The following is a 25,189-nucleotide window of genomic DNA, read 5'->3' as shown; positions in this document are numbered from 1 at the left end:
AGTAGAAAGGAATTTCCTTGACTGGATAAAAGTTAACTATCAAAACTCCACAGTAATTCTTAATGGTGGAAACCTAAAAGCAGTTCTTTTAAAATCAGGATCAAGTCAAAGTTACCTGTGAACAGCAATTCCATATACCATTGTCTGGGAATTCCAGCTTGTATAGTCAGAAGATGAACACAAAGGAAGAGGACCTATTCTCATAACATCTGGCTTTTAGATGGATGTGGTATCCTTGGGTTTAGAGGGCTTCACAACTTACATATATGTTACAAATATTTTGCAAGTATACAGTATCACATATCAATTTTTAAAACTTTTTTGGTTTTAGACATTTGAAGACACAGGCCAGAAAATATGATAAAAGCTACAGCTCCTAAGTTCTTTTATTTTGAAGATGGAAAATATTTGAAAGGTAATAGAAATGTTTGCTCAGCAGAAAATAACTTGTCCAAAGTTGGTTGCATCCAGATCCCGACAGAACCTTACAAAAGACAGGTCTTTACCCCCGGAAGGATGGAATAATAGACTAGGGTTGGGACAGCAGTCGGAGACAGTGAAGCCGGCTAGATTGGGCCCTTCCTTCTCCTGGATTCTCATGAGCTCTGCCCTCGATGCCTCTGGGTTTCAGGCTGGGGAACTCAGGCTAGAGTTTTGGGTTAAGGAGATTTTGAGGAGTCAATGAAGCCGCCAGTGGGCCGGAGATGCTCCTTCCTGGCCCCAGGATCTACCCTCTCCGCCACTGCCGGCCCGGCCCGGGAGATACCTCTCCCCCTCCTCATTTCCTTCCCACACCCAGCCAAGCCCGACTCTTCGTAGCCAGAGCTGGAGGTCTCCGCTAGGGGAGCAAGCCATGCACCGAGTCAAGGGACTGCGATTCCGGGGGTGGGGTGGAGGTGGGGGGAGGTGTTGATTTACAGGGGTGGCTAGCACTTACCCTATGTGGGTGCCCACAGCCCTCTGATCCCTGGCAAGGCTAGGGATTTCCTTCCCAACATCAGGCCCATGCCCACCCAACTGTGCCTCCACGGTCAACGCGCGAGCTCGGCGCTCTCCAGCCGTCGCCCTGACCCCTCTCCCGCGCACCTGAGCCTAGAGGTCGCTCCTGGGGCAACCTCCCCGCGCAGCGCAGGCCTTCTCCTCCTCCTCCTCCCCCAAGGATCCAGTCGGCCCCCTCCTTCTCTGTGGCCACGGACTTTCGGCGAGTAGTGCTGCTCCCCGCACCCGCTAGCGGGGGCGGGGCCGCCCCCCTTCCCCGGCACAGAAGCGTCTGGGTGAGAGCGCCCCCTCCCGGCTTCACGTAGCTGGTCCTGAGCGGTTCCCTGGGCGCCGCACCGCCTGCTTCCAGAGACCCCTCTTCTTCCCTCTAGGGTGGCCACTGACAGCTCTAGCTCAAGTGGAGCCCCCAGCCTTATGATCCCCCTTGACACCGCCCTCTCTGACCCTCCCGCATCCTGGCCGCTCCTACTCATTGCTCCCCGGTCCTTGGGGCAGAGGAAAGTCCTACCGGGCGCTCCCGCTCCTAGGCGCCCCCCCAGGGTGCGTGTATGCCGCTGTGGATCCTCTCTCTGCTTTCTCACATGCAAGGCCCCTCGCGGCTGACACCTCCTCCACTCCGGTTCTTTATGCTCCGCCTGATCTGATTATTTTTCTGGCCAGGCCACAAGCGTTACTGGAACCCCACCCCATCTGAGCCCGCTGCGGGGTTGGATGGGGTAGGGCCAGCAAAGAAAACTCACCCAACCTCCCAGGTCACTGAGGCCAGTGGGACAGTTTTCCCTTCTTGGCCCAAATGGAAGGGCTTAGAACTTCATTCTAGCATGTTCATTCTCCCCAGGCTTGCATTATTAAGCGTTTTAAGTCTAAATGGATGACTTTGTCTACATTTAATTTCAGGAGTTATGTTTTTCTTTCCTCTCTGCAAGGTCCCTCACTTTATTTCCTTTTATCTGTGTACTCCATCCATCCCATTTGGCTGGCTCTAGAGTTCGCCGTTCCATTCTATTTTTTGTTCTTATCAAGAAAAAAAAAAAAAAGAAGAAGAAGAAAGTGTCTGGTTTTGTTGGCATGCATTTTAAGTTTGTGTGAAAAAAATTGCATTATTTTTCATTCAGCTTCTTTTCACTCAACACTAGGATTTCAAGATCAATCCATATAGTTTCCACCCTTTCTAACTGCTGCCTCCCCTCCACAGTGTTCATCCACCATGTTTCACATTTTCCATTTCCTGCCACCACCAGTGAGTGCAATCATCATTCTCAGACGTATCCCCTCAACATATCCCCTCACCTGCAGCACTTCTCACAGTGTGCAAAGTTATCCCTTGGGAGTCTTGTTAAAATGCAGGTTCTGATTCATCACACCTGGGGCGAGGCCTGAGACTCTACATTTGTAGCCAGTTTACAGGTGATGCCTATACTGCTAGCCCTGGGACCACACTTTGAGGAACAAGGCCATTATGGGCCTCTGTGAGAATTCATTTTGGGTTGCTGGGTCACAGGGTATGTGTTGATCTAATTTGATAAGTATTGCCTATCTGCTCTCCAGTCTGGCTGTGCCACCCTACCCCACACCAGCAACGCAGGAGGGTAGAAGATATATATTTATGTGGGGAAGGGAAGAAGGCCTTCTCCTTGCTCCTGCCAAAATCCTGCCCCCCAGTGTGTCTGGTCTGGGCCGAAACCTCCTCTCTCAATCAGAGTGGCCCCAAGGCTCTGGAGTGATGTCCCTGGCTAGCAATGCACGGCCAAGTCAATGATGGGCCCAAGATTGGCATCCTGGCTTCATCTCTGACAGGAGCTTAAAGAACAGGCATTGAGAAGCCCTGGGGTCTTCAGTTAGGTTATATTTCCTCCATTGCTTTCCCTTTAGTAGCCTGTTAGGCTGGACTAGGACTCAAACAACCTGGCCTTGCCATTGGCAAGCAGCTATCCTGTGCCTGACTTCTCATCTCTAAAATGGGATGGTAACAGCATAGCTACAGTTTGTGGTGTGAGGAGTCAGTCCAGAAACTTTGCCTCACATACCAAGTGCCCCACAGGGGCCCCAAGACAGGTGTTCTTGCCTTTGTTTTAACCAAGAGGAAAATGAAGTTCAAGAAGGCTTAGCAATTTTTACCAAAGCCATGGAGCTAGAAAGTGACAATGCTGGGATTCAAACCCAGCTTCAGCTAATACACCAGAGCCCGTGCTAACCATGAACCTATTCCACCTCCATGTCCTGCCTTTGCCCTTGCTACCAGGTCATATTTCAGGGAGAACTGAAAGGAAAAAAGGAGGACTGTGTCTGGGGTTTCAGGAGCTGCTGTTGATGACCAGTGGCCAGATGACCAGAGTTATGAAACTCTGCAGCGAATGGGTTTTAGCAAAAATGAACCTGGGTTCTAGGGGATGGTCCCCAGGGCTTGAGTATTTAGCTGGCAGGGGAGGGCCCTTTTGGTTGAGGGATTTAGGAACAGGGATTTTAGGGTTATGTATATAGTGGGGTCAAGACTAGATTGGGGAGGGTCAGGGATTAGGTGGAGGTCTGGAGTGAGGTGGGGGTCAGGTGGTGGGTCTTATCTATCAAATGTCTTACCTGTAGTAACTGATCACTCACTGTTTTATTTGGAGGGTTAGCTGATGTGTGAACAGCCAGCATCCTGGGCATCAAGGGATGCCACCTTCCAAGGCCCTCCTGGTGCTGTAAGCAGCTTGTTGGATTGGTTTTAGAAACCCGTGGGCCATGCTTTCCCCACTCACATAGCTGTGCAAGACTTTTCCTGGCACCAAGCCCCAGCCCCAAGCATTTCACAATCAGAAGAGTTCGACACCTGCATATTTTGAGATTTCATGACATACAACCTTTTACATTTTGTTCACATTCGTCCATCTGCTGTTTACCATGGTAGGGCCCCAGTTGTATCCATGACAGAACATTTCTCTGAAGGCCTGGAGAAGCTTCCTGCTCTTTAGAGTTCAATACAATATCGTGCAGTTTTCTGGTCTTTTCAAAGTACTTCACACATAGGTATTATTGCCTTTGACTCACAACAGCTCCATGACAGGACCCACTTAATACCAAGGCTCAAAGAAACTAATTGGCCAAGGCCACACATTGCATAGGTGGGTGAAATGGGACTTCTTGTTTGTTTTTCCATAGCAAACCTCAGGAGTCTTAAAGAGTAAGTGCTCTCTGGGAACCTCACTACACTGGTTGGCCCATTTCCCAGAGGTGGGGATGTGGACTGAGGCAGGAGGTAGAAAGTCTAGGGAGTGGGGGAATGCTTAGGCAGAAAGGTCCGGAAGGTGAGTTGGCTGAGGTCCCATGAGGCTTCTGGCTAGACCTCTCCCAGCTAAGTTTCTGTCAGTGGGCCCTTTCTAGAGCCTGGGGAAGTGGAAAGAGGAGGTTGGTGGGGGGAATGGCAAATACAGAGGTACCCAAGTAGTTCTCTATGAGTCTGAAGCTGAGACAGTTGAGCAGCTGCAAAAAAAAGATGCTGCCAGCTGCTAAGGGGGCCCCAGTGGTGTCACCACATGCATGTGGGAGCTCTTGACGGCTTGGTCAAGCTCTGCCCCTGGCTAAGCCTTCTGCCCTAATGTCTCTTCTCAAAGTCCCTGCCCCCTCACCCCAAGTACCTGCAGCATCAGCTTGAGGGAGGTGCCCAGAGGTCAGGACAGTCTACCCTGCCAGTTCCAGCAACATCATGCATGCCCTGACCAGTCCCAACTAAGGCCTGAAGGTCTGGGGCCTGCTGAGGCAGGAAGGCCCTGGTCCCAACTGCCCTCCCTCTCCCCTGGGCTTCAGGCCCTAGGCCAGGGCTCAACAGACACAAGCAGCAGGATGGGGTTGCCCTTCTATTGGTCCAAGTCCTGAGCATGGCTTGGGTGAGACATGGAGGTGAGGAGGCCCACGAGGCTCAGCAGTGTGGAGAAAAGCAGCAGGAAGGAGGCGGTGAAAAGCAGGGCGGGGAGGGCACTGAGCACCAGCAGCAGGACAGCCGGCAGCAGATGGAGCCACGCTGCAGCTGCCACGGGCCACAAGGAGCTCAGCAGGTGGGAGCCGGTGGTGAAGAGCGCGTGGCACAGCATCAGCACCAGCAGCAGGTAGAGGATCCCCTCCAGGCCCCACAGCACACGCTGCAGCGGTTGCCGCCAGCCTGATGTGGTCCACCACTGTGTCCAGCTTGGGGGCACATGGCACACGCACCAGCGCACCCAGCCTTCCCGCGTGACCCAGGCCGACCAGGGCACCGCACGCTGTGGCCCCTCACCAGCCCCGATGGCATGCGTCTCCGCTCGCGGCTGCTGCATCACCTCTGGTGCACCTGGGGAGAGAGCCACGCCAGCTGCAGGAGCAGCCCTGGAGATGCCTGGCACCTTAGGGTGGGTGAGGGTGCAGGGGTCAGGAGGATACCAGCATGGGTGTGGTGGGGCTTTGAGCTGGGGCATGGGTCTTACCTCTGGGCAGAGCCACCTAGGTCATGTTGCTTCCTGCAGCGCCCAGCCAGAGTGGAGCCCCCACTCTCACTGCCCCCACCCCTCCCAAAGGAGCCCCATTGTGACCTGGACTAGGGTGGGGTCCAGCCAAGAGAGGAAACACTGCAGGATGTGAGGCTTACCTGAGCCTCTTTCATGGACCCTCCAGGCTGGCAGGGAGCCTGGTGAGCCCACAGATGTAGTTTCTCATGTTTTCTTATGGAAAGACCTCTCTGGATCCCTCCTTTCCCTGCTGGCCGATATCCAGTCGCACTCCACTCTCTTGCAGTTCTTTGTCTCTGGACCCTCATTCTCTAGAACCACAGTGGAGGCCAGAATAGTGACCCCTAACCTAGAGGTTCTGAGATGGCTCCATTCCCTGCACTGGGCTCCCTGTCCCTTATCTCACTTTTTACTGATGCCCTCGGACTCAGACCTAGGTATCTACTGTCCACATTGTGGGGAGACCTCAGAGGTCCCCCAAGGTAGGTGCAGGCGGGGGGATAAAGGAGTATTCTCCCACCTTCCCAGACCAGGGTGGAGGAAAGGAGGCCTGAGGAAACAGCATTGTCAGTGTATTTCCGGAGGGCATTCAGGCCCAAGGATGGAGGCAGAAAGCCAGGGCAAGCAGTGCCAAGGGCATGCCGCGGGCTCCCAGGAGTAGCCCCAGGCCCAGGAGCAGCAGCAGCAGAGCCTCCTGGAGGCTGAGTCGTCCTGTGACTGCCACTGTGGGCAGGAGTGGAGCCTACTGCTGCCCTGGACCCTCGCCGGCCCCCTGACTCTGGCCCCCTGTGAGATGTGTGTGCTGTGGCCAGGTGGGACCTGCAGGCCTGTGGAGAGGAAGGGTGGCAGCTGGGCTTTGGGAGGTTGACCCCTTGCTCACCTGCCCAACCTGCCAGGCTGCTGTCCACTTACCGGTGGAGCAGGTCGAAGGCCAGTAAGCTGACCAGTAGCAGCAGCAGCGAGGCTGAGCCAGCTGTGGAAAAGACTGCCCGAATTGCCAGCCCCAGTGCCCCCAGCCCTAGGACACTGTCCAGGACCTGGGCCTGGCTAGGGCCCCAGGGGGACACACATGGACCCACTGGGCTACCCGATCCCTCCCCACACCCACGCCCCTGGAAGGGACTGGGACAGGATAAGCAAGGGCTTTGGGCCTGGGTAAGCAGAGGCGGGTCATGGAGGGAGGTGGAGGTTACAGGAAGGACTAGGGCTGGGAAGGAGTATTGGGGGGAGGACCATGGGAGGGGGTGGGGCCCTGGCAGACACTCAAGGGTGAGCTCAGGCAGTGGGGAGCTGGGCTCCTTAAAAATCTCCCCCTCCCCACGCACCCACCCACCAAACCCTCCTCACCCCCTCCCACTTCAGTCAGCCATTCTGGTGGGTTGGGCGGCTGGAGCATTGTGACCTACTGCCAGGTGGGGACCTGGGGTAAGGAGCAGGCTAATGCTGGTTCTGGCCTCATAAGTAGCGGGTAGCTTAGGCAGAGTTTAGCCAAAGGGAGGTCTGACTTTTGAGAGCTAAGACTAATCCTCTTGTCTTTGCTAATTCTCCGCCCTAGGGCCCTCCGGTGGGGATTTGAGTTGCCAGGAAGGCATTATAACCCCATCACCACCTGGGCAGCTTACCACAGGATGAAGGGCTGCTTGTCTCTTGGGTTCCCGGGGCTGGGTGTCCAGGGGCAAGTCACTCAATCTGTCTGTCCCCAGCTCTCTCCCCTGAAAGTAGGGTGAGGCCTGTGGGCTCTTGTGGGGGATTTTTCAGAACTGCAGTCCTGGAATGCAGAGATAGACTCTGCCAGGAAGCAACCAGAGGCTTTCTGGGGCAGGGCTCCCACATGACCTACTAAATGGGGGTGGGGCAGGAAGGGGCTGTTTAGCTGTTTGAAGCATTGCTGTTTGTGGGAGGTGTTCTGGATACTGGCATTCCAGAAATGGCACAGAGAATGACTGTAAGAGGGCTACAACATAGTAACCCCAAAATTGGAGATTAAGGTCACCCCCCAAGAATGAAATTATGGAAAATGAGCATGTATGAAGGGATTGGTCACCTGGAAAAGAAACCTATCTCCACTAATAATCTGTAAATGGTTACAGAGGTTCAGTTTAGTGACTTGAGAGGCAAGAGTGGAAATGGGTCATAACTGAGAGAGCTTAATCCTTGTTCACATATCATACTTCGAAGGAAAACTGATGGAGGTAGGGGTAGGGGGACAGTGACCATACAGGCCCTAGGAGAGGAGGAGACAGAGCAAGGGTCCGGCTGCATATCTGCCTCCAGGGGATTCTGTTCAAAGATTCAAGCCTGGTGACCTTGACATCTTTGGTGGTGGTGAGCTCAACAGTCATAGAGCCAATGCCCCCAGCCCTTGGAACCATTCATTGATTGCCTTTTTCTGAGTCTTCCCAGAGCAATAAAGCAATGCCCACAAAATTCTGAGGGAAAATGATTTACAACCTAGTAACATATCTGTCTAAACGATTATCAAGTATGAGGGTAGAATAAAGACATTTTAAGCCAAACAAGGTTTCAAAAACTTGACCTTGCATACACTCTTTCTTAGGAAGCTACTGGAGCATGTGCTTCAGAAAAATAAGGAACTAAACTAAGAAAGAAGTGAGGCTAAACAAAGGAGAGTGGTGATGAGAAAGACCTGGGACATCAGCTATGTTTCCAGGTGAAGAAAGCAAGCAACCCAGCCTGGAATCAAAAGATAGATGCTCCAGGAGGGATGTCTCCAGAAGAAAATGAAACTGATTATCTGCTGGGGTTTTTTTGTTTGTTTGTTTGTTTGTTTTCTAATTTATTTATTTTTGGCTGCATTGGGTCTTCGTTGCTGTATGAGGGCTTCTCATTGCAGTGGCTTCTCCTGTTGCAGAGCACGGGCTCTAGGCGCGTGGGCTTCAGTAGTTGTGGCACACGGGCTCAGCTACTCTGCAGCATGTGGGATCCTCCTGGAACAGGGCTCGAACCCATGTCCCCTGCATTGGAAGGCAGATTCTTAACCACTGCGCCACCAGGGAAGTCCCTATCTGCTGTTTTTAGACATATGCAAAATGTTTAGTTCTGTTGGAAGCTTTGGGATTGAATTAGCAACTAGTGCCTTGAAAACCTAGCAAATGATAAAACGAAGTAATTGCTAACTCCAGGGAACAAAAAAAGTTGAACAATAATCTTTACATGGTCATAATATAAGCACTGAATATTGACTCCAGTGATTTAGTTCTTTTGGGAGGATGGCAGGAGGAAATGTGTATGTGTATTTTGGTGTATGTTGGGGGGAGGGGTGGTAGGAAAGCTAAATCCTTAATTCCATAGCAGGAAATCCACAGATAACATCTAAACATAAAAATTCAAGAAATAGCAATAGAAGCATAAAGGTAAATACAAGAAGGAATAACAAACAGAACTAAAAGTGGTTGACTTGAGAATAGAGAAGCATAGAGAAGAATCTTCTGTTACAGGCCTGTATGTGATTTACCTTTAAAATTATATTCTGCATGGACTTCCCTGGTGGTCCAGTGAGTAAGACTCCACACTCCCAATGCAGGGGACCCAGGTTCGATCCCTGGTTGGGGAACTAGATCCTGCATGCATGCCACAACTAAGACTCCGCATGCTGCAACTAAGAAGTCTGCATGCTGCAACGGAAGATCCTGCCTGCCTCAACTAAGACCTGGTGTACCCAAAATAAATAAATAAATATATATTTTTAAAGGGTCTTAAAAATTATATTCTGTAGTATTCCGATTAAAATGATTTCATTTAAAACAAGCAAATCAATATAGGGTCCTTTGGTGGAGATCAGGAATATACCCTCCCAGGATGAATGAAATACCAATTTCCTAATGTTACGTGGATGTCCTCATATGGCTTGAGATAAAATTTCCAGTAACAGCATCAAACACCATCAAACTCAGAAAGCTGTGAATCTCATGCATTTTAGATGGAGTTGCTCTAAACCTCCACCTAATGCTTCTCAGCCCACCTGAATCTCCTAGGGTTGAATCCTCTGGGGATCTTTTTAAAATGCAGATTCTGATATAGTAGGTCTCGGCAGGGATTCTGCATTTCTAACAAGCTCCCAGGGGTTGCTGATGCTGTTGGACCTCGGCCACACTTTGAGGAATAAGGCTCTAGAAGACGTTGATGTACAAAAGAGAGATAGCTGGGGGAGGTAGTGGTGAGGGGAGACGGGCACGTGGGGAGATGCTTCTAGGTGCCACAGGAGTCCCCATCAAAGCTCACCTGCATCATAGGGAGAGCACTTAGTGGGGAGTGAGTACCAGGGACAGGAGATTAGGAGGCACAGAGAGGCAGCAGATTTGCCTACTTCTCAATTTGTACAGCCAGACACATAGCCTCCTCTCTTCTCTTGATAATGTTTTATTCCATCTGCATATGTGGGAGCAAGAGGACTGTGTTAAGCTGTTTCCCTACCTTTAATTCATCTGGTAGTGGCCCCCAAGAACCACATATTATCTCACTTCACAGCAACCCAAAGAGGAAGATATTACTGTTCCCATTTTACAGATGAGAAAACTGAGGCTCGGAGAGGTAAAATTACCGCCCAAGGATACGCAAACAAAATGAACAGCAGAAGTAGGATGTGACATTAAGCCTGTGTGGCACCAAAGTCATCTATCGTCTCTGCCTCCAGCCACCTGACCACACTGGGGAGCAACCAGGAGAGTCCCAGACCATCCCTTAAGCCAAAATCCCTTTGAGGCAGGTATCTCCACCCAGTCCAGCTCAGTCTTGCTCATTTGTGCTTTGCAACATAACCTTGCTCTCGGGAGGCCACGAAAAAGCCTCCACCTGGCTCCCAGGGCTAGAGATCTGGCTGTGCAAGTACCTGCACCCTGGAAGCCGCCACCTCTACACCCTGCTTCTGGACTTGGTGCCTTTGCAGCTCTAGGCAACCAAATGGCAAGGGCCAAAGGCAGCAGCTGAGCAGGGAGAACAGGAGGGATGAGCAAGTTAGAAGGTGCGTGAGAAGGTGGGAGATTGGTGGGAGATGGCCAGCATGCCCCGTCCCACCAGTCTCTTTGGGGGCAGGTCTCCCAGTTCATTGCTGGCCAACTCCTTTCCTGTAAAACCTGGCACTGTTGAGGAGGCCAGCTTCCCTCCAGCCCTGCTGGGTTCCCTCTAACCTTGAACATATTATACACATACTTTTTGAGCACTGACTAGAGACCAAGCACTGTTCTAGGCCCTGAGGTACAGCTGTGAACATTTGGGTGCAAAAGGCTCTTGTGGGGTTGCTTACCTTCTGCTGGGTGGGAGTGGGGACCCAGACAAAGAACACATAATAAATAACACAAGATATATTCAGAGAGGGTTGAGTACCTTGAATCAATAACAAAACAGAGTGAGAGGCTGGAGTTTACTTTTGTCAGAATGGTCAGGGAAGTAAGTAACATTGAAAGGCCATCTGAGTGATAGGATACAAACTTGGTGAACCAGTGCAAAGGCCCTGAGGCTGGATGGGGCTGGTGCATTGGAGGAACAGCTAGAATGCCTGTGTGGCTGGAGAGATATGAGCCGGGGGAGAACACAGGGAGATGAGGTGGGAAAGCTGTGGGTGGGGAAGAACATTTTCAGGAATAGCCTGGAAGGTGAGCGCACTAGGACAATTTGGCTGCGGTGTAGGGAAGGGCTTGGAGGAGGTGGGAGCCTCAGGAGGCTGACCTGTCCTAGCCAGGTTCTGCCCCGACCCTCTCGCACCACTCTGTGAAACTTGGATGAGGGTGGGGCCCGGGAAGTGGGCAGACTGCGTTTTGGCGGGAGGTGGAGTAGTCCTCAGGACTCGTACAGACCCGCTTCTAGCTCCACAGACCCTCTCGCTGCCTCCCACCTCTGCGAAGCCTGGGGCCGCAGTACCGTCTTTCTGCCGCTGACTCGGCCCGGCGCTTCAAGGACCCTCCGCTTCGGCATGCCTTCCTTGAATTTTTCTAGATCCTCCTCTGGTGACTGGGACCCGGCAGTAGTGTCCAGGCGGGGCGCTCTAAGGCGGGAGCAGGACCCGCGGGGGCCCTGTCCCAGTTACTCCCTTTCGGGGGTTCTCTACCCAGAGCGCATGGGGTGGACCAAATGCCTTGGGGAGCTCCGGGACTCGAGTCTATGAGATCGTTCTTACTGGGGGTGGGTCTCAGTTCCAGGAGCGCATATTCCTTTCGAGAGATCCGACGAGATTGGTGCTGACACGCTGATTTAGGGTAATTCAAATTGTTCACGTGGGTAGTGACCTTGCAGAAAACATTTGCTCAGGGGCCCCGCGCACTCCGGAGGATTCCCGGCCACCTCTGGGCATCTCTTCTTACTTGGGGATGGCAGTGTCTCCCCGGCGGGATCCTTGCAAAGGCAAAGCCCCGGCCAGAGGCGCACAGTGGACGAATGCCTTCCTTCTGGGGAGGCGACCCTGGTGTGGGGGAGCCAAAGGGGACCTCGGAGGGGGATGGGGAGGGTCCTGCGCTCTGGAATCCCGGGGTCGGAGGTGGTCCCGAAGACACAGACCCAGGGCTGCCGGCTCCCAGAGGAGAGTGAGGCGGGGGAGGGCAGAACATGCATCAGCCTCGCCCTCCACCCCCTGCCCCAGCCCGCTGGGCATAGGCTCAGACGCCTCTACTCGGATTATGTAACCCCGGAACGTGGCAGCCGGGTGAGCAAAGGAGAGGAGGCTGGGGAAAGGAAGAAGAGAGGAGAGGCGGGGCGCCGCGGTGGGGGGAGGGTGGGAAGCACCGCCTCTAGCTGGGCCCCTTGGGTTTCCTTCAGAAGAATTCCTGGAGAGCCAGCCCTCCCCAACCCCGTACCCCAGCCGCCGCCTCAGTTTCTTCTCACCCTTCTTTCCGTCCCACCCGTCCTGGCAGGGGGTTCTGACTGGATAGATTTCCCTCTCGGGTTGTAGTTTCCTCCCCAAAGTTCTCGGCTTCGCTACCTAGGCTAAGTCAATTAGCCGCCCTGAGCCTCAGTTTACCAGTTTGTAAGATGAGATTTGTCTGAGATGCCACGGGTAAAGCGCCTGGCACGGGGCATGGTACACAGTAAGTGCCCACTGTGGGACAGGCGCACAGGATCGCGTGGAATCCAGGGTGCAGGGTCTTTGCCGAGAGAGGATAATATGTGGTTAGGTGCGGGCGGCTGGGGCGCGGGGCAGAGAGGGAGGGGGAGGGTCGGCGGGTGCGGAGACCCTGGGCTGCAGCCCTGGCCCCTCCCCGCCCCTACCTTCCTCTCCCCTCCCCTGCCTACCCCTCGGCTCCAGGGTCCGAGGCCAACTAGCGGGCTGTGGGCGTGTCGAAGGCCGCAGGGGTGTGCGGCGGCGGCAGGAAGGGGCGGGGGGCTCCCGAGCCCCAGCAGGAAGAGGCGAACCCACCGGCCATCGCGGGCCGAGCGCGTGTCCTCGCTTTGGACTCAGCCATGTGGGGTCTCCTGCTCGCCTTGGCCACCTTCGCGCCTGCCGTCGGGGTGAGTCTGGGGGCGTCCGGCGCCTCGGTGCTGGGCCTGGCGTCGCCCGCGACCACCGAGGCCCCGGTCTCGACCCCGGCCCCGCGTAGCAGCCAGGCAGAGCTGTCCGCAGGGAACAAGAACGGTGAGCTCCCGACCCACGGCCCGCTTCTTCCGCGGGCCGGTTGTCCCACTCCTCCGCCCCCCGTGTGGCGACCCCTCCCCAGCACGCGCACACACACCACACACACGCCACACACGCCACACTCCGTGCCCAGCCCCTGTGTGGCGACCCTTCCCCACGCACACACGCTCCCTGCCCGGTACAATGGCTGCTGAGTCAGCAGCCCCAGTTCCCTGCCAAACCAAGTCAGCAGTCCTGGGACAGGAACCAGTTGGATGCTGCCTCTTCCAGCCCCAAACTTTCCCTTTTCACAGATGAGGAAACTGAGGCCAGAGCCAGGAGGAGGGGAGAAAGAGGTGCAGACAAAGGAGGAGGGTGCAGAGCAAGACTGAGGGCAGGGCCTGGAAGGAAAGAACCGAGGAAGGGAAGAAGAGCTCTCTGCCAGGATGAACGCGGCACTGCCTGGGGAAGGGAGGGGGAAGGCTGCCTGACTTCCCACCTTTTCAGATGTGGGAGTAAGAGGAGGAAAGCAAGGAGATTGGCAGCCTAGGAGGGCTTCTTGGGAGAGGCAAGTGGAACTGGTCCTGAAGGGTATCTCTGAATTAGGAAGAGCTGAAGAGGAGGGCAGCCAAGAAGGAAACAGTCTGTGCAAAGGCACAGGGCACCTAACACAAAAATGTACAGCATGTTCCAGGGGCATCTGTGGAGCTAGGCTGGGTGGGGAACTAGTGGCACCTGCCCTGTGCAATGAATGCTTTGTACTGAAGGGCAGGCAGGGCAGGGGTCCAGCTCTGGAAGGCCTGAGCACCCGGGCAGACATGGATTTGAGGACAGGACATCTCAGCTCAGACGGCAAACATAATGATGGAGGTGGTACAGAGGCTTTGGGGCATGAGACCGAGTCTGGAGCTAAGGAAGGCTCCTTGAAGTGTATCTGGGCTGGGATGCAAAGGAAGAATGGGAATTAGGCAATAAAATCAAAGGTGGTGGATGACAGGGAAGGGGACAGCCGGGCAAAGAAGGAGTTAAAAAACCAAATTCAGCTCTTTGGAGTAAGCAGATCGTTCCTAGTGGCAGTGTAGCTCTCTATTGGTGAGGGCCAAGCCGTCAGAGGGGAGAAGGAATCAAGGAAGTGGCTGGGGAGGTAGGTTGGGGGTCAGCCTGTGGGCCTTTAAGTCCATGCCAATGTTCTTGGATATGTGTGGTGGGGCCTGTTGTGGACTTGCAGGCTTTCTTGGGCTGGCAGACCTCTCCATCTGGGGCTTTGTGTCATCCTTTCCCTCCCTGGTGCTCTGCCTCCTTGGTCCCCAGGGACCTCAGAACAGCATGTCCGGATTCGAGTCATCAAGAAGAAAAAGATCATCATGAAGAAGCGAAAGAAGCTAACTCCCCCCCCGACCCCCGGTGACTGCCAGGGCTTCAGTGACCACCAGCCCTGCAAGGACCCTTGACCTCCCCGAGAAGCAAGAACCAGGTACCACCGTTTCAGGGGCCCTGCCCAGACTTGCAGTCTCTGGGGCACAAACTAATGTAGCTCTTGGTCTCCTGGGCATAGACATGCCCCCAGCCTGTCCAACACACTGGCAAGCTTAGGCTCAGCTTCCTATGTGCCCTGACCACTCTTTCTCTGGTCCCATTTTACTGCTCTGTCCCTGTCCCAGACTGTCCCCCTTTGGGCCTGGAGTCCCTGCGAGTTTCAGATAACCAGCTTGATGCATCTAGCAGCCAGTCCTTTGGTCTTGGACCACACCGAGGACGGCTCAACATCCAGGTCAGCAAGGCAACCCCTACGACCTGCTTACTTGCCCTCCCACCTTCGGTTAAGGCTTACCCCATACTGCCTACCTGGTTGTGATTACTATGTCCTGTGCCCACAGTCAGGCCTGGAGGATGGTGATCTTTTTGATGGTGCCTGGTGTGCCGAGCAGCAGGATGCCGAGCCATGGCTTCAGGTGGATGCTAGGCACCCCACCCACTTCTCAGGCATTATCACACAGGGCAGGAACTCCATCTGGAGGTGAGGCAGGATATCTCCAGACCAGGGAAGTCATGGGCAGACTCAGGAGGACTGGGGTGGGAGTCCTGGGAGCCACCCATCATCTCTACCCATCTTTCCTGCCAGGTATGACTGGGTCACATCATACAAGGTCCAGTTCAGCAATGACAGTCTTACCTGGTGGGGGAGTAAGAATCGCAGCAGTGGGATGGACGCGGTGAGAGGTCCCATGGTGGCTGGGGCCCTCTATGCTGAGAGTTGGGCTCCTGGCCCACTGTAGGGTGCTGGGCTGGGCTGGGGCTCCTCTGAGGACAAGGAACAGGTGTCCACTTGGGCATCCCAGGAGAAGGGGGGTTGTTGTCAGGATGGGTGGCACCCAGCAGACAGCCTTGGGAGGCAGGCTGCTTTGGATGCCTGTATCCTCCCCCAATCCTTCCTCCATGCCACAGCCTCCTGCTGGAACACCCTTTCTGGTGATGGGCCCCTGGTCCTTGCATCACTTCTCACCTCCTCATAGCTCTGGCTTCCCCATCTCAATGACCCCTTTTTACCCCAGGCTACAGTGTGGGGTCCTGGCCACCTCTAGGATTGGCTGCTCCTGAGTCACATGGCCATATTGGTCTAATGAGCTGTGACCAAAATGGAAAGTGTGGCTGCCTAGGGCTGCCTGCTGGCAAAGGCTGTGGGCAGCGGTCTGTGTTTGACACAGTGGGCAAGTCTCCAGCTGAGCCTACCGGGGTGGATTTTTCAGTGAGCTCAGCGGCCTGAGCTCCTTCCCTGGGCCCTCCGCCAGGCTGGCTGCTGGGGTTCAAGCCACCCTTACAAAGAACTTGATGCCCCCAGGTATTTCCTGCCAATTCGGACCCAGAGACACCAGTGCTGAACCTCCTGCCTGAGCCGCAGGTGGCCCGTTTCATTCGCCTGCTGCCCCAGACCTGGCTCCAGGGAGGTGCATCCTGCCTCCGGGCAGAGATCCTGGCCTGTCCAGTCTCAGGTGGGCTGTAAGACAAGGGTTGGATGGGCAGGGCGCACCCTCCACTGGGAACTCCCCCTTTATTGGGAACTCATCCTCTACCAGATCCTAATGGTCTGTTCCCTGAGGTCCCTGTGCTGGGATCCTCCGACACACTGGACTTCCGGCATCATGATTATAAAGCCATGAGGAAGGTAACCCCTATGACCCAGGAGGGAGGATCTGCCCATCTCAGGTCCTCCGCCTACCAGGGCATAACTGGCTATGATTGCCCTCATGTCCACCCTCATCTCACCCTCCTGTTGACCCCTAAACTGCCCCAGTTTCCCTTGTTATGGCGCCTCCCTTATTCTGACCCTTCCTTCTGGTCTGCTGCTGCCCACTCCTGTACTGTGCCGTGGTGTCCCCATCTGTATGGGCCACCACAAGCTTTTGAAGTCCTTCCGTGGCCACATGTGGTCTGACCCCTGGGTCTGATCCTCCCATGCCCTGCACCGTGGGAGGTGCACTCCGCCCCCCAGCTGATGAAGCAGGTGAACGAGCAGTGCCCCAACATCACCCGCGTCTACAGCATCGGGAAGAGCCACCAGGGCCTGAAGCTGTATGTGATGGAAATGTCGGACCAGCCTGGGGAGCATGAGCTGGGTACTGGCAGGTGGGGTGGGAGAGGTGGGCACAGTGGCGGGGAGGGGCAGGGGCACGAGCCAGTTGCGAGCACCTGTATGCTCCCAGGAGAGCCTGAGGTGCGCTACGTGGCCGGCATGCATGGGAATGAGGCCCTGGGGCGGGAGTTGCTCCTGCTCCTAATGCAGTTCCTGTGCCGTGAGTACCTGAGAGGGGACCCGCGGGTGACCCGGCTGCTCACCGAGACGCGCATTCACCTGCTGCCCTCCATGAACCCTGACGGCTATGAGACTGCCTTCCGCCGGGTAGGCCACTTGGCCCGAGGGCCAGCCTGCTCCTTCTGTCGTGGTGCCCGGAGCCTGCTTGGCTTGAACAAACTTCGTCCCTGGCAGGGCTCGGAGCTGGTGGGCTGGGCAGAGGGCCGCTGGAACCATCAGGGCATTGACCTTAACCATAATTTTGCTGACCTCAACACACCACTGTGGGAAGCAGAGGATGATGGGCTGGTGCCTGACACTGTCCCCAACCATCACCTGCCACTGCCTACTTACTACACCCTGCCCAATGCCACTGTGAGTATTCTGGGGGCAGTGGTGGAGGGCCACCCTAGGGGCCTTTGTCTCTGTCTCCCACCCCCCTGACCTGCCCTTGTCCAGGTGGCTCCTGAAACGCGGGCAGTGATCAAGTGGATGGAACGGATCCCTTTTGTGCTAAGTGCCAACCTCCACGGGGGTGAGCTCGTGGTGTCCTATCCCTTCGACATGACTCGGACTCCGTGGGCTGCCCGTGAACTCACGCCCACCCCAGATGAGGCAGTGTTTCGCTGGCTCAGCACTGTCTATGCTGGCACTAATTGGGCAATGCAGGACCCAGATCGCCGACCCTGCCACAGCCAGGACTTCTCCTCGTATGGCAACATCATCAACGGGGCTGACTGGCACACAGTTCCTGGGAGTATGTGCCCAAGGGTGGGGTTAGCTCCGTCCCCATAACTCTGCCCAATAAGACAGTCTGCTCTCACATAACCACTGGTGTCAACTGTCACCAGGAAGTGTCTCCCAGAGGAGGGCACCAGGAGGGCAGGGCTTCCATCCCGCCCCTTTAGGCTCCAGTGTCTGTGGTACCCCTAGGCATGAATGACTTCAGCTACCTACACACCAACTGCTTTGAGGTCACTGTGGAGCTGTCCTGTGACAAGTTCCCTCACGAGAACGAGCTGCGCCAGGAGTGGGAGAACAACAAAGATGCCCTTCTCACCTACCTGGAACAGGTCGGACCTGAATCCCCCCTGTGCCCAGCCTGCCCGAGTCACTCCTGACTGGTCTCTTCTCCATGTTGATGCACCTCCCAATAGGGAACTGAGCCTAAGGTCAGGCTGAGCATTCTGACTCACAGGTGCCATGGGTCACACTCACTCAGCATCAGATTGACTTGGAGGGATACAGGACAGGAATCACAGTTTGCCAGCGGGGTGGCGTAAGACATTGTTAGCGGGTGGGAATAGACCTGACAGCAGTCCAAGCAATTGTCCATAGAGCTGATCCAGAGCTGTTCTCAGAAAAGAGTCCAATTTTGCAAGTGCAGGAAATGCCCTGGCATAGACACTTCACTTTTCACGGAACTCATGTCCCTTGGAATGACTCCGTAAGTATAGTTTCCAAGAGTTCTAAAACACAAGGCCAATAACAAGAGTCACTGAACTCGGGAAAGTCCATAGATATGCCCTCCTGCCAGGCATTTATAGTTCTCCCAATCCAGATGCAATTTGTCGATCAGGAGGTATTTTCACTAGAGTATTGTCACGTAGAAACAGAGTAGACGCACCACCTCTATCAAATTTGTGGGGAACAGAGCCAGAAAATGAACTGAAGGCCACGTTTTCACACAGAAGGAAAGGGGTTTTGATAACCTTTTCCCACACAGGTGCGCATGGGCATTGCCGGAGTTGTGAGGGACAAGGACACGGAGATTGGGATTGCTGATGCTGTCATTGCTGTGGATGGGATTAACCATGATGTAACAACGGGTGGGTGTGTCGGGGAGGGGGTGGGGGGAGGTGTGGGAGGCTTTAGCTGGGTCAGAAGCTGAGGACCACTGGACTCTGATCTTGCCTTTCACTCCTCTCAGCATGGGGCGGGGATTATTGGCGCCTGCTGACCCCAGGGGACTATGTGGTGACTGCCAGTGCTGAGGGCTACCACGCAGCGACTCGGAACTGCCGGGTCACCTTTGAAGAGGGCCCTGTGCCCTGCAATTTCCACCTCACCAAGACTCCCAAACAGAGACTTCGAGAGCTGCTGGCAGCTGGGGCCAAGGTGCCCCCGGACCTTAGGAGGCGGCTGGAGCGACTGAGGGGACAGAATTAACACTAGCCGAAGAGTCCCAGAGCCTTGGGCAGGCTGGACCTGTCCAGAACTGAAGGAGGGGACACGGAGAGTTGGGAGGGAGGGACAAAGTAGGGGGAAAGATGCTCAGGCTCATTAAAGCTATTTGGCACCTCAGCCAGTCTTCCTGTGGTCTCTGTGTCCCGGGTCCTCCACCTGGGCCAGCCCTCAGCTTCCCCGATCCTATTCTGCACACACTTGCGTACTCTCATCAGTCGACTTCTGGAAAAATAGTGTGGAAAGCGGATCCCACCTGGGCTCTTCCTGAGCCAGGGCTTGATAGAGCACCTCTTCAACCCATCAACTTCTGTGGCAGACACCACTTGGTGCTGTGAAGCATTCTGTAAGCACCTGCTCAGCGCCACGCATGCAAGGAGTCAAGGATAAACAGTGCCCATCAACTTCCTGGGGCTCCCAGTCAAGAGAGGGGACAAGCGTGCCAAGGTGGACGCTGGCTGCTCTGGGAGCAGAGACTGGGGAGGTGTACACATGGGAGTGAAATACAGCGCTGCAGGTCAGTCAGGATGCAATAGAGGTGACGGTTCTCGAAGTTTAGGTGGGAGGCGGGTATGGTGTCGGGGTGTGGACAGGGACAGCTTCAAGGAGAAAACTAGAGAGAGAACAGCTGAGAGCATTTGGGTTTGCTTCACCAGCCATTTTGGAGAGTGTTGGTAAATGACAGCATTCGATTCATTTCTTTCAGACTGAAAGGGAAGTTATGTGTCGGTCAGTATCTTGCCAGGAAAATAACCCACTCTAGATATTTCAAGAAGGGGAATTTAATGCTGGACATTGGGTATAAAGGTGTTGGAAGAGGGCTTCCCTGGTGGTGCAGCAGTTGAGAATCCACCTGCCAATGCAGGGGACACAGGTTCGAGCCCTGGTCCGGGAAGATCCCACATGCTGCAGAGCAGCTAGGCCCGGGCGCTACAACTACTGAGCCTGCGCTCTAGGGCCCGCAAGCCACAGCTACTGAGCCAATGCACCACAACTACTGAAGCCTGCACGCCTGGAGCCCATGCTCCACAACAAGAGAAGCCACTGCAATGAGAAGCCGGAGGACAAAGCTAGAGAAAGCCCGCACGCAACAACGAAGACCCAACGCAGCCAAAAATAAAATTAAAAAAATATATATTCCAATGAATGAAACATACCAAATGTCAGTAATAAGCAAGACACATTCCTTTGGGAAAACTGTTAAAAAAAAAAATCCAGTCTGTATATGCAAATAAAGCAAGGAAATGCAGTCTTTAAAAAAAAAAAAGATGTTGGAAGAGCTGGATGAGAAAAAGGGAGAAGGGAGTTTTACTTAGAAGTCAGGAAGCTGATAACACCCTTGGTTTGGGTTTTTTGTTTATCAGTATTGTTTGGCTGTTGGGTCTTTGTTGCTGTGCGCGGGCTTTCTCTAGTTGTGGCGAGTGGGGGCTACTCTTGAGGTGCGCGGGCTTCTCAGTGCGGTGGCTTCTCTTGTTGCGGAGCATGGACTGTAGGCGTGCGGGCTTCAGTAGTTGTGGCGCGCAGGCTTAGTTGCTCCGCGGCATGTGGGATCTTCCTGGAGCAGGGCTCAAACCTGTGTCCCCTGCATTGGCAGGTGGATTCTTAACCACTGCGCCACGAGGGAAATCCTGGTCTGGTGTTTATAAGCCTGATGTTGGTGCTGGTGCTGGAGCCCACAATCACCTGTGGCCACCAGTAGCCAGCTGTGATCACTTGTGGTTGCCTGGTGTGGCTGGAGTCAGAAAGATTTCTCCCTTCCTTCCATTTTCTAATCTCCAACCTATGAAGTCCACTGGCAAAATCTAACTGTAACCTAGTTTGCAAAGAAGTCCACAAAATGTAGTTTCCAGGCACCTTAAGCCCCCTGCAATTCAGAGGAGAGCTTGCAAGGGCAGGAATGTGGCAAATACTAACAGGCAAACTATGGCACAAAGACATCCATGTAGCCTATTATGTAAGCTTTGCCTAGTGCTGGGCTGTTGTATTGTCTCTGCCTGTCTCTCATTTTCAATCTCAGATCACCGTGAGGGATTTAGTACCACATCTCCCATCTCCCTGCTTCTTTTCTCCCCACCTCCAATGCTTCTTATACAGCAAAACTTTTTCCAAAAAAAAAAAAAAAAATTATTCATTGAAGTTTAATATATATAATAAGAAGTACACATAAGTGCACAGCTTATTGGCACAGTAAATTAGAAGACATGACTCGACTGTAATTACAACAAACTCTAAGTGTAAAGATACAGGCACCTTGAAAGTAAGAGGATAAAAAAAGGTGTATCATGCAACATTAATTAAAGGAAAGCAGGAGTGGCTATCTTAATATCAGATAAAGCTGACTTCAGGGCAAAGAAAATTACCAGAGACAGAAAGGGACATTATATAATGATATAACTGAACACAGCCAGCCTTGTCTGCTGGAAGTTTCCAGTGAATCTTTCCCTTCTCTCTTAGGTACCCTAGAAATAGCTAGTTCAGCATAACTGAAATGACATGTGAACTCAAGCTCTGAATTTCCCCCATTTCTAGTAAGACATTTCCCTGGCCAGCAAACTCCCTCTGTTACATAGTTGTCAAGGAATTCCAAGGTTCCTTCTACTTTCCTCATAAATATGCAAAGTGGCATGAAAATGGGGCCCCTCTCCTGCTCTTTTAACAGCGAGATCAGCCCTTCCTGGCCTAGCAAGCCATCTTTCGGATAATGGGACTTTGAGGCATTATATGCATGATCCCAGCTCTTTGCTGAGAAGTTCCCTCCAATAAACCCTTATTTGTATCTGTACCATGTGTCATTAGAGGTGTTTGTCTTTGCATTATGCTTGACATATATGACAAGATGAAGAACACTCAGCGTAATCTAGTAAAACTGAAGGCACACATGCCCCTATTCCTGGGTATACAATATATACTATAGGGAAACCCTTGCACATGTACAAAAAGATACGTGAACGCATATAGCAGCTTTAGTTACAGTAGGCTCTAATTGGAATCAACCCCCAAATCCATCAAGAGTAGATTGGAGGGCTTCCCTGGTGGCGCAGTGGTTGAGAGTCCGCCTGCCGATGCAGGGGACACGGGTTCGTGCCCCGGTCCGGGAAGATCCCACATGCCGCGGAGTGGCTGCGCCCGTGAGCCATGGCCACTGGGCCTGCACGTCCGGAGCCTGTGCTCCACAACGGGAGAGACCACAACAGTGAGAGGCCTGCGTACCGCAAAAAACAAAACAAAACAAAACAAAAACAACAACAAAAAAGAGTAGACTGGAGAGTAAAATATGGTACATTTATACAATGGAATTTTATACAGGATGAAAACAACCACTATACACAACATGGATGACTCACAAAAACAATTTTGAGTGAAATAAGCAAAGCACAAAAGGAAAATTATATTGTTTATGGATTGCATAAAATAATAAAAGCAAGGGTATGATTATGATAAAAGTTAGGATAGTGATTGATTCTGGGAAGATCAATGGAGCAACAGTCAAGGAGGAGAACATGGCAGGGGGTGGGGAGGCTCCTGAAGTGCTAGTAACATTTTTTTTCTTTACCTGATGAGAATCCTTTGGTGTTCACTTAAAAATATATGTTAAACTTTGTGTGAACATTTTATGTACTTAAAGTATCCATTTTCATTTATTAAAAATTTGCATATAATAAAATTCACTTTTTGGATGTACATTTCAATGAGTCATGCACAAAGATGCTTGTAACCACCACCATAGACACAGACATAAAGAATTCACTTGTGCCATCCCTTGTATTCAGACTCTCCTCCCATCCCAACCCTAGGCAACCACTGATCATATTTCTGTTCTTACATCTTTGTTTTAGCTCAGTGAATTCTCAGCAGGATTAACCTAAAAAGCTCTACATCTAGACATATTATCAAACTGTCAAAAACCAAAGACAAAGAGAGAATCTTGAAAGTGGCAAGAGAGAAGCGACGCATCATGTACAAGGGACAAAAAAGAGATCTTTTGTCCACTTAAAAATTTGGGTGGTTTTCTTATTTTTGAGTTTTGAGAGTTGGATATAAGTCCTTTGTCTGATAAGTGACTTGCGAATATTTTCTCCAATCTCTTGCTTATCTTTTAATTCTCTTGCTAGTGTTCTTTGCAGAGAAGTTTTAAATTTTAAAAAGTTTAGTTTATCAATTTTTTCTTTTATAAGTGGTACTTTTGTGTGCTATCTGAGAATTCTTTGACTGACCAAAAATCATGAAGATATTTTTCCTATATTTTCTTCTGAGAGTTTTATAGTTTTACATATTACATTTAGGTTTATGATCCCTTTGAGTTAATTTTTATATATGTGAGATGTAAATTGAGGTGTTTTTTGTTTTTGTTTGTTTTTTAATCTTTTAAAATTTTTGGCTGTGTTTGGTCTTCATTGCAGTGCGTGGGCTTCAGTGGTTGCAGCACACGGGCTCAGTAGTTGTGGCACACTGGCCCTAGAGTGTGCAGTCTTCAGTAGCTGTGGCTCGAGGGCTCTAGACAGCAGGCTCAGTAGTTGTGGCGCACGGGCTTAGTTGCTCTGAGGCATGTGGAATCTTCCCAGACCAGGGATCGAACCCATGTTTCCTGCACTGGCAGGCAGATTCTTAACCACTGCACCACCAGGGAAGTCCCTGTTTGTTTGTTTTTTGCATATGGAGGTCCAGTATTTTTACAGCACCTTTTGGTGAAAAGACTGTTCTTTCTCCATTGAAATGCCTTTATACCTTTGTTAAAAGTCTGTTGACCGTATTGATATGGGTCTACTTCTGGAATTTTTAGTCCATTGCATTGGTATGCATCTATTCTTTCACCAATACCACACTGTCTTGACTACTGTAGTTTTATGATACATTTGGCAATTGGGTAGTATGCACATGAATGAAGAATGAAGAAATTCAAAAGAATGAAGAATGCAAAAGAATGAAGTTGCAAAAGAATGAATTTGGACTCTTACCTTATGTCATATACAAAAATTAACTCAAAATGTATCAAAAATCTAAACTTAAGAGTTAAAACTATAAAACTCCTAGAAGAAAAAGGAGAAATCTTCATGACATTCGGTTTGTCAATGATTTCTTGGATATGACATCAAAAGCACAAGCAACAAGGGAAAAAAGTAGATAAATTAGACTTCATAAAAGTTAAAAACTTGTGTGCATCAAAGAACACTGCAAAAGACTGAAAATATAACACACAGAATGGGAGAAAATATTTACAGAAGTTTAAATATCCAGAATACATAAAGAACCCCTACAACTCAACAACAAAACAAACTAATTCAAAAATGGGCAAAGGACTTGAATACATTTCTTCAAAGAAGATATACAAATGGCCAATAAGTACAGGAAAAGATGCTCAGCATCATTAGTCATTAGGGAAATGCAAATCAAAACCACAATAAGATAGCACTTCACACCCATTAAGATGGCTATTAGCAATAAAATGGAAAATAACAAGTTTTGGCAATGATGTGGAGAAATTGGAACACTTGTGTATTGCTAGTGGGAATGTAAAATATTACAGCTGCTGTGGAAAAGAGTTTAGTGTTTCCTCAAAAAGTTAAACATAGGGCTTCCCTGGTGGTGCCGTGGTTAAGAATCCGCCTGCCAATGCAGGGGACAAGGGTTCAATCCCTGGTCCGGGAAGATACCACATGCTGTGGAGCAACTAAGCCTGTGGGCCACAACTACTGAACCTGTGCTCTGGAGCCCATGAACCACAACTACCGAAGCCTGCATGCCTAGAGCCTGTGCTCCGTAACAAGAGAAGCCACCGCAATGAGAAGACTGTGCACAGCAATGAAGAGTAGTCCCCACTCTCCACACCTAGAGAAAAGCCCGCGCACAGCAACGAAGACCCAACACAGCCAAAAATAAATAACTAAAATAAATAAATTTATTTTAATAAAGGCATAAAATATTTTTTTAAAAAACCAGAATTGCCAAATGACCCAGTAATTCCACTTCTAGGTATATATCCAAAAAAATTTAAAGCAGGAACTCAAACAGATATGTGTACACCAATGTTCAGAGCAGCATTATTCACAATAGCCAAAAGGTAGACAAAATCCAAGTGTCCATCAAAAAATGAATGAATAAACAAAATGTAGTATACACACAATAGAATATTACTCAGCCATGAAAAGGAATGAAATTCTGATATGTGCCATTAAAGACAAAACTTGTTAGCAAAAA

General features: G+C 51.7%; 3 protein-coding genes across 4 annotated transcripts; 1 reads left to right on the top strand and 2 right to left on the bottom strand.

Annotated features, from left to right (window-relative positions):
- Window positions 1-4,822: 4,822 nt before the first annotated feature.
- TMEM239 (transmembrane protein 239) lies at window positions 4,823-7,155 on the bottom strand. 2 transcript variants are annotated; one of them, XM_029221451.1, is made up of 3 exons: window positions 7,082-7,155; window positions 5,600-5,770; window positions 4,823-5,305 (listed from the first exon to the last, which is right to left on the bottom strand). In XM_029221451.1, exon 3 carries the CDS (start codon window positions 5,289-5,291, stop codon window positions 4,836-4,838), a length of 456 nt encoding a protein of 151 aa, XP_029077284.1. In that variant the 5' UTR covers window positions 5,292-5,305; window positions 5,600-5,770; window positions 7,082-7,155; the 3' UTR covers window positions 4,823-4,835. The 2 variants fall into 2 exon arrangements, with proteins under 2 accessions (XP_029077284.1, XP_029077283.1); XM_029221450.1 differs by lacking the exons at window positions 5,600-5,770; window positions 7,082-7,155 and having other exon boundaries at window positions 4,823-5,429.
- CUNH20orf141 (chromosome unknown C20orf141 homolog) lies at window positions 6,049-6,633 on the bottom strand. The gene is given in 3 exon segments (XM_029221452.1): window positions 6,049-6,286; window positions 6,372-6,561; window positions 6,564-6,633. Coding segments are annotated over 3 exon segments (498 nt in total).
- A 5,696-nt stretch (window positions 7,156-12,851) lies between the features above and the next one.
- CPXM1 (carboxypeptidase X, M14 family member 1) lies at window positions 12,852-19,112 on the top strand. Its single transcript, XM_029222340.1, is given in 15 exon segments — window positions 12,852-13,041; window positions 14,332-14,407; window positions 14,409-14,494; window positions 14,682-14,791; window positions 14,898-15,037; window positions 15,143-15,233; window positions 15,860-16,010; window positions 16,095-16,183; window positions 16,511-16,634; window positions 16,722-16,918; window positions 17,006-17,185; window positions 17,270-17,567; window positions 17,744-17,883; window positions 18,537-18,639; window positions 18,741-19,112. Coding segments are annotated over 15 exon segments (2,196 nt in total). The 5' UTR covers window positions 12,852-12,869; the 3' UTR covers window positions 18,980-19,112.
- The last annotated feature ends 6,077 nt before the right edge of the window (window positions 19,113-25,189 follow it).

This window comes from Monodon monoceros, unplaced genomic scaffold (assembly GCF_005190385.1).
Source record: "Monodon monoceros isolate NGI ecotype Baffin Bay Population unplaced genomic scaffold, NGI_Narwhal_1 Super_Scaffold_13, whole genome shotgun sequence".
NCBI classification, from domain to species: Eukaryota; Metazoa; Chordata; class Mammalia; order Artiodactyla; family Monodontidae; genus Monodon; species Monodon monoceros.
This window is presented reverse-complemented; position numbering and strand designations above follow the sequence as displayed.

Bases quoted from the DNA above. Each gene is read 5' to 3' on its own strand.
- TMEM239 (XM_029221450.1), bottom strand. From the start codon at position 5,429: ATGCCCCAGCTCAAAGCCCCACCACACCCATGCTGGTATCCTCCTGAC.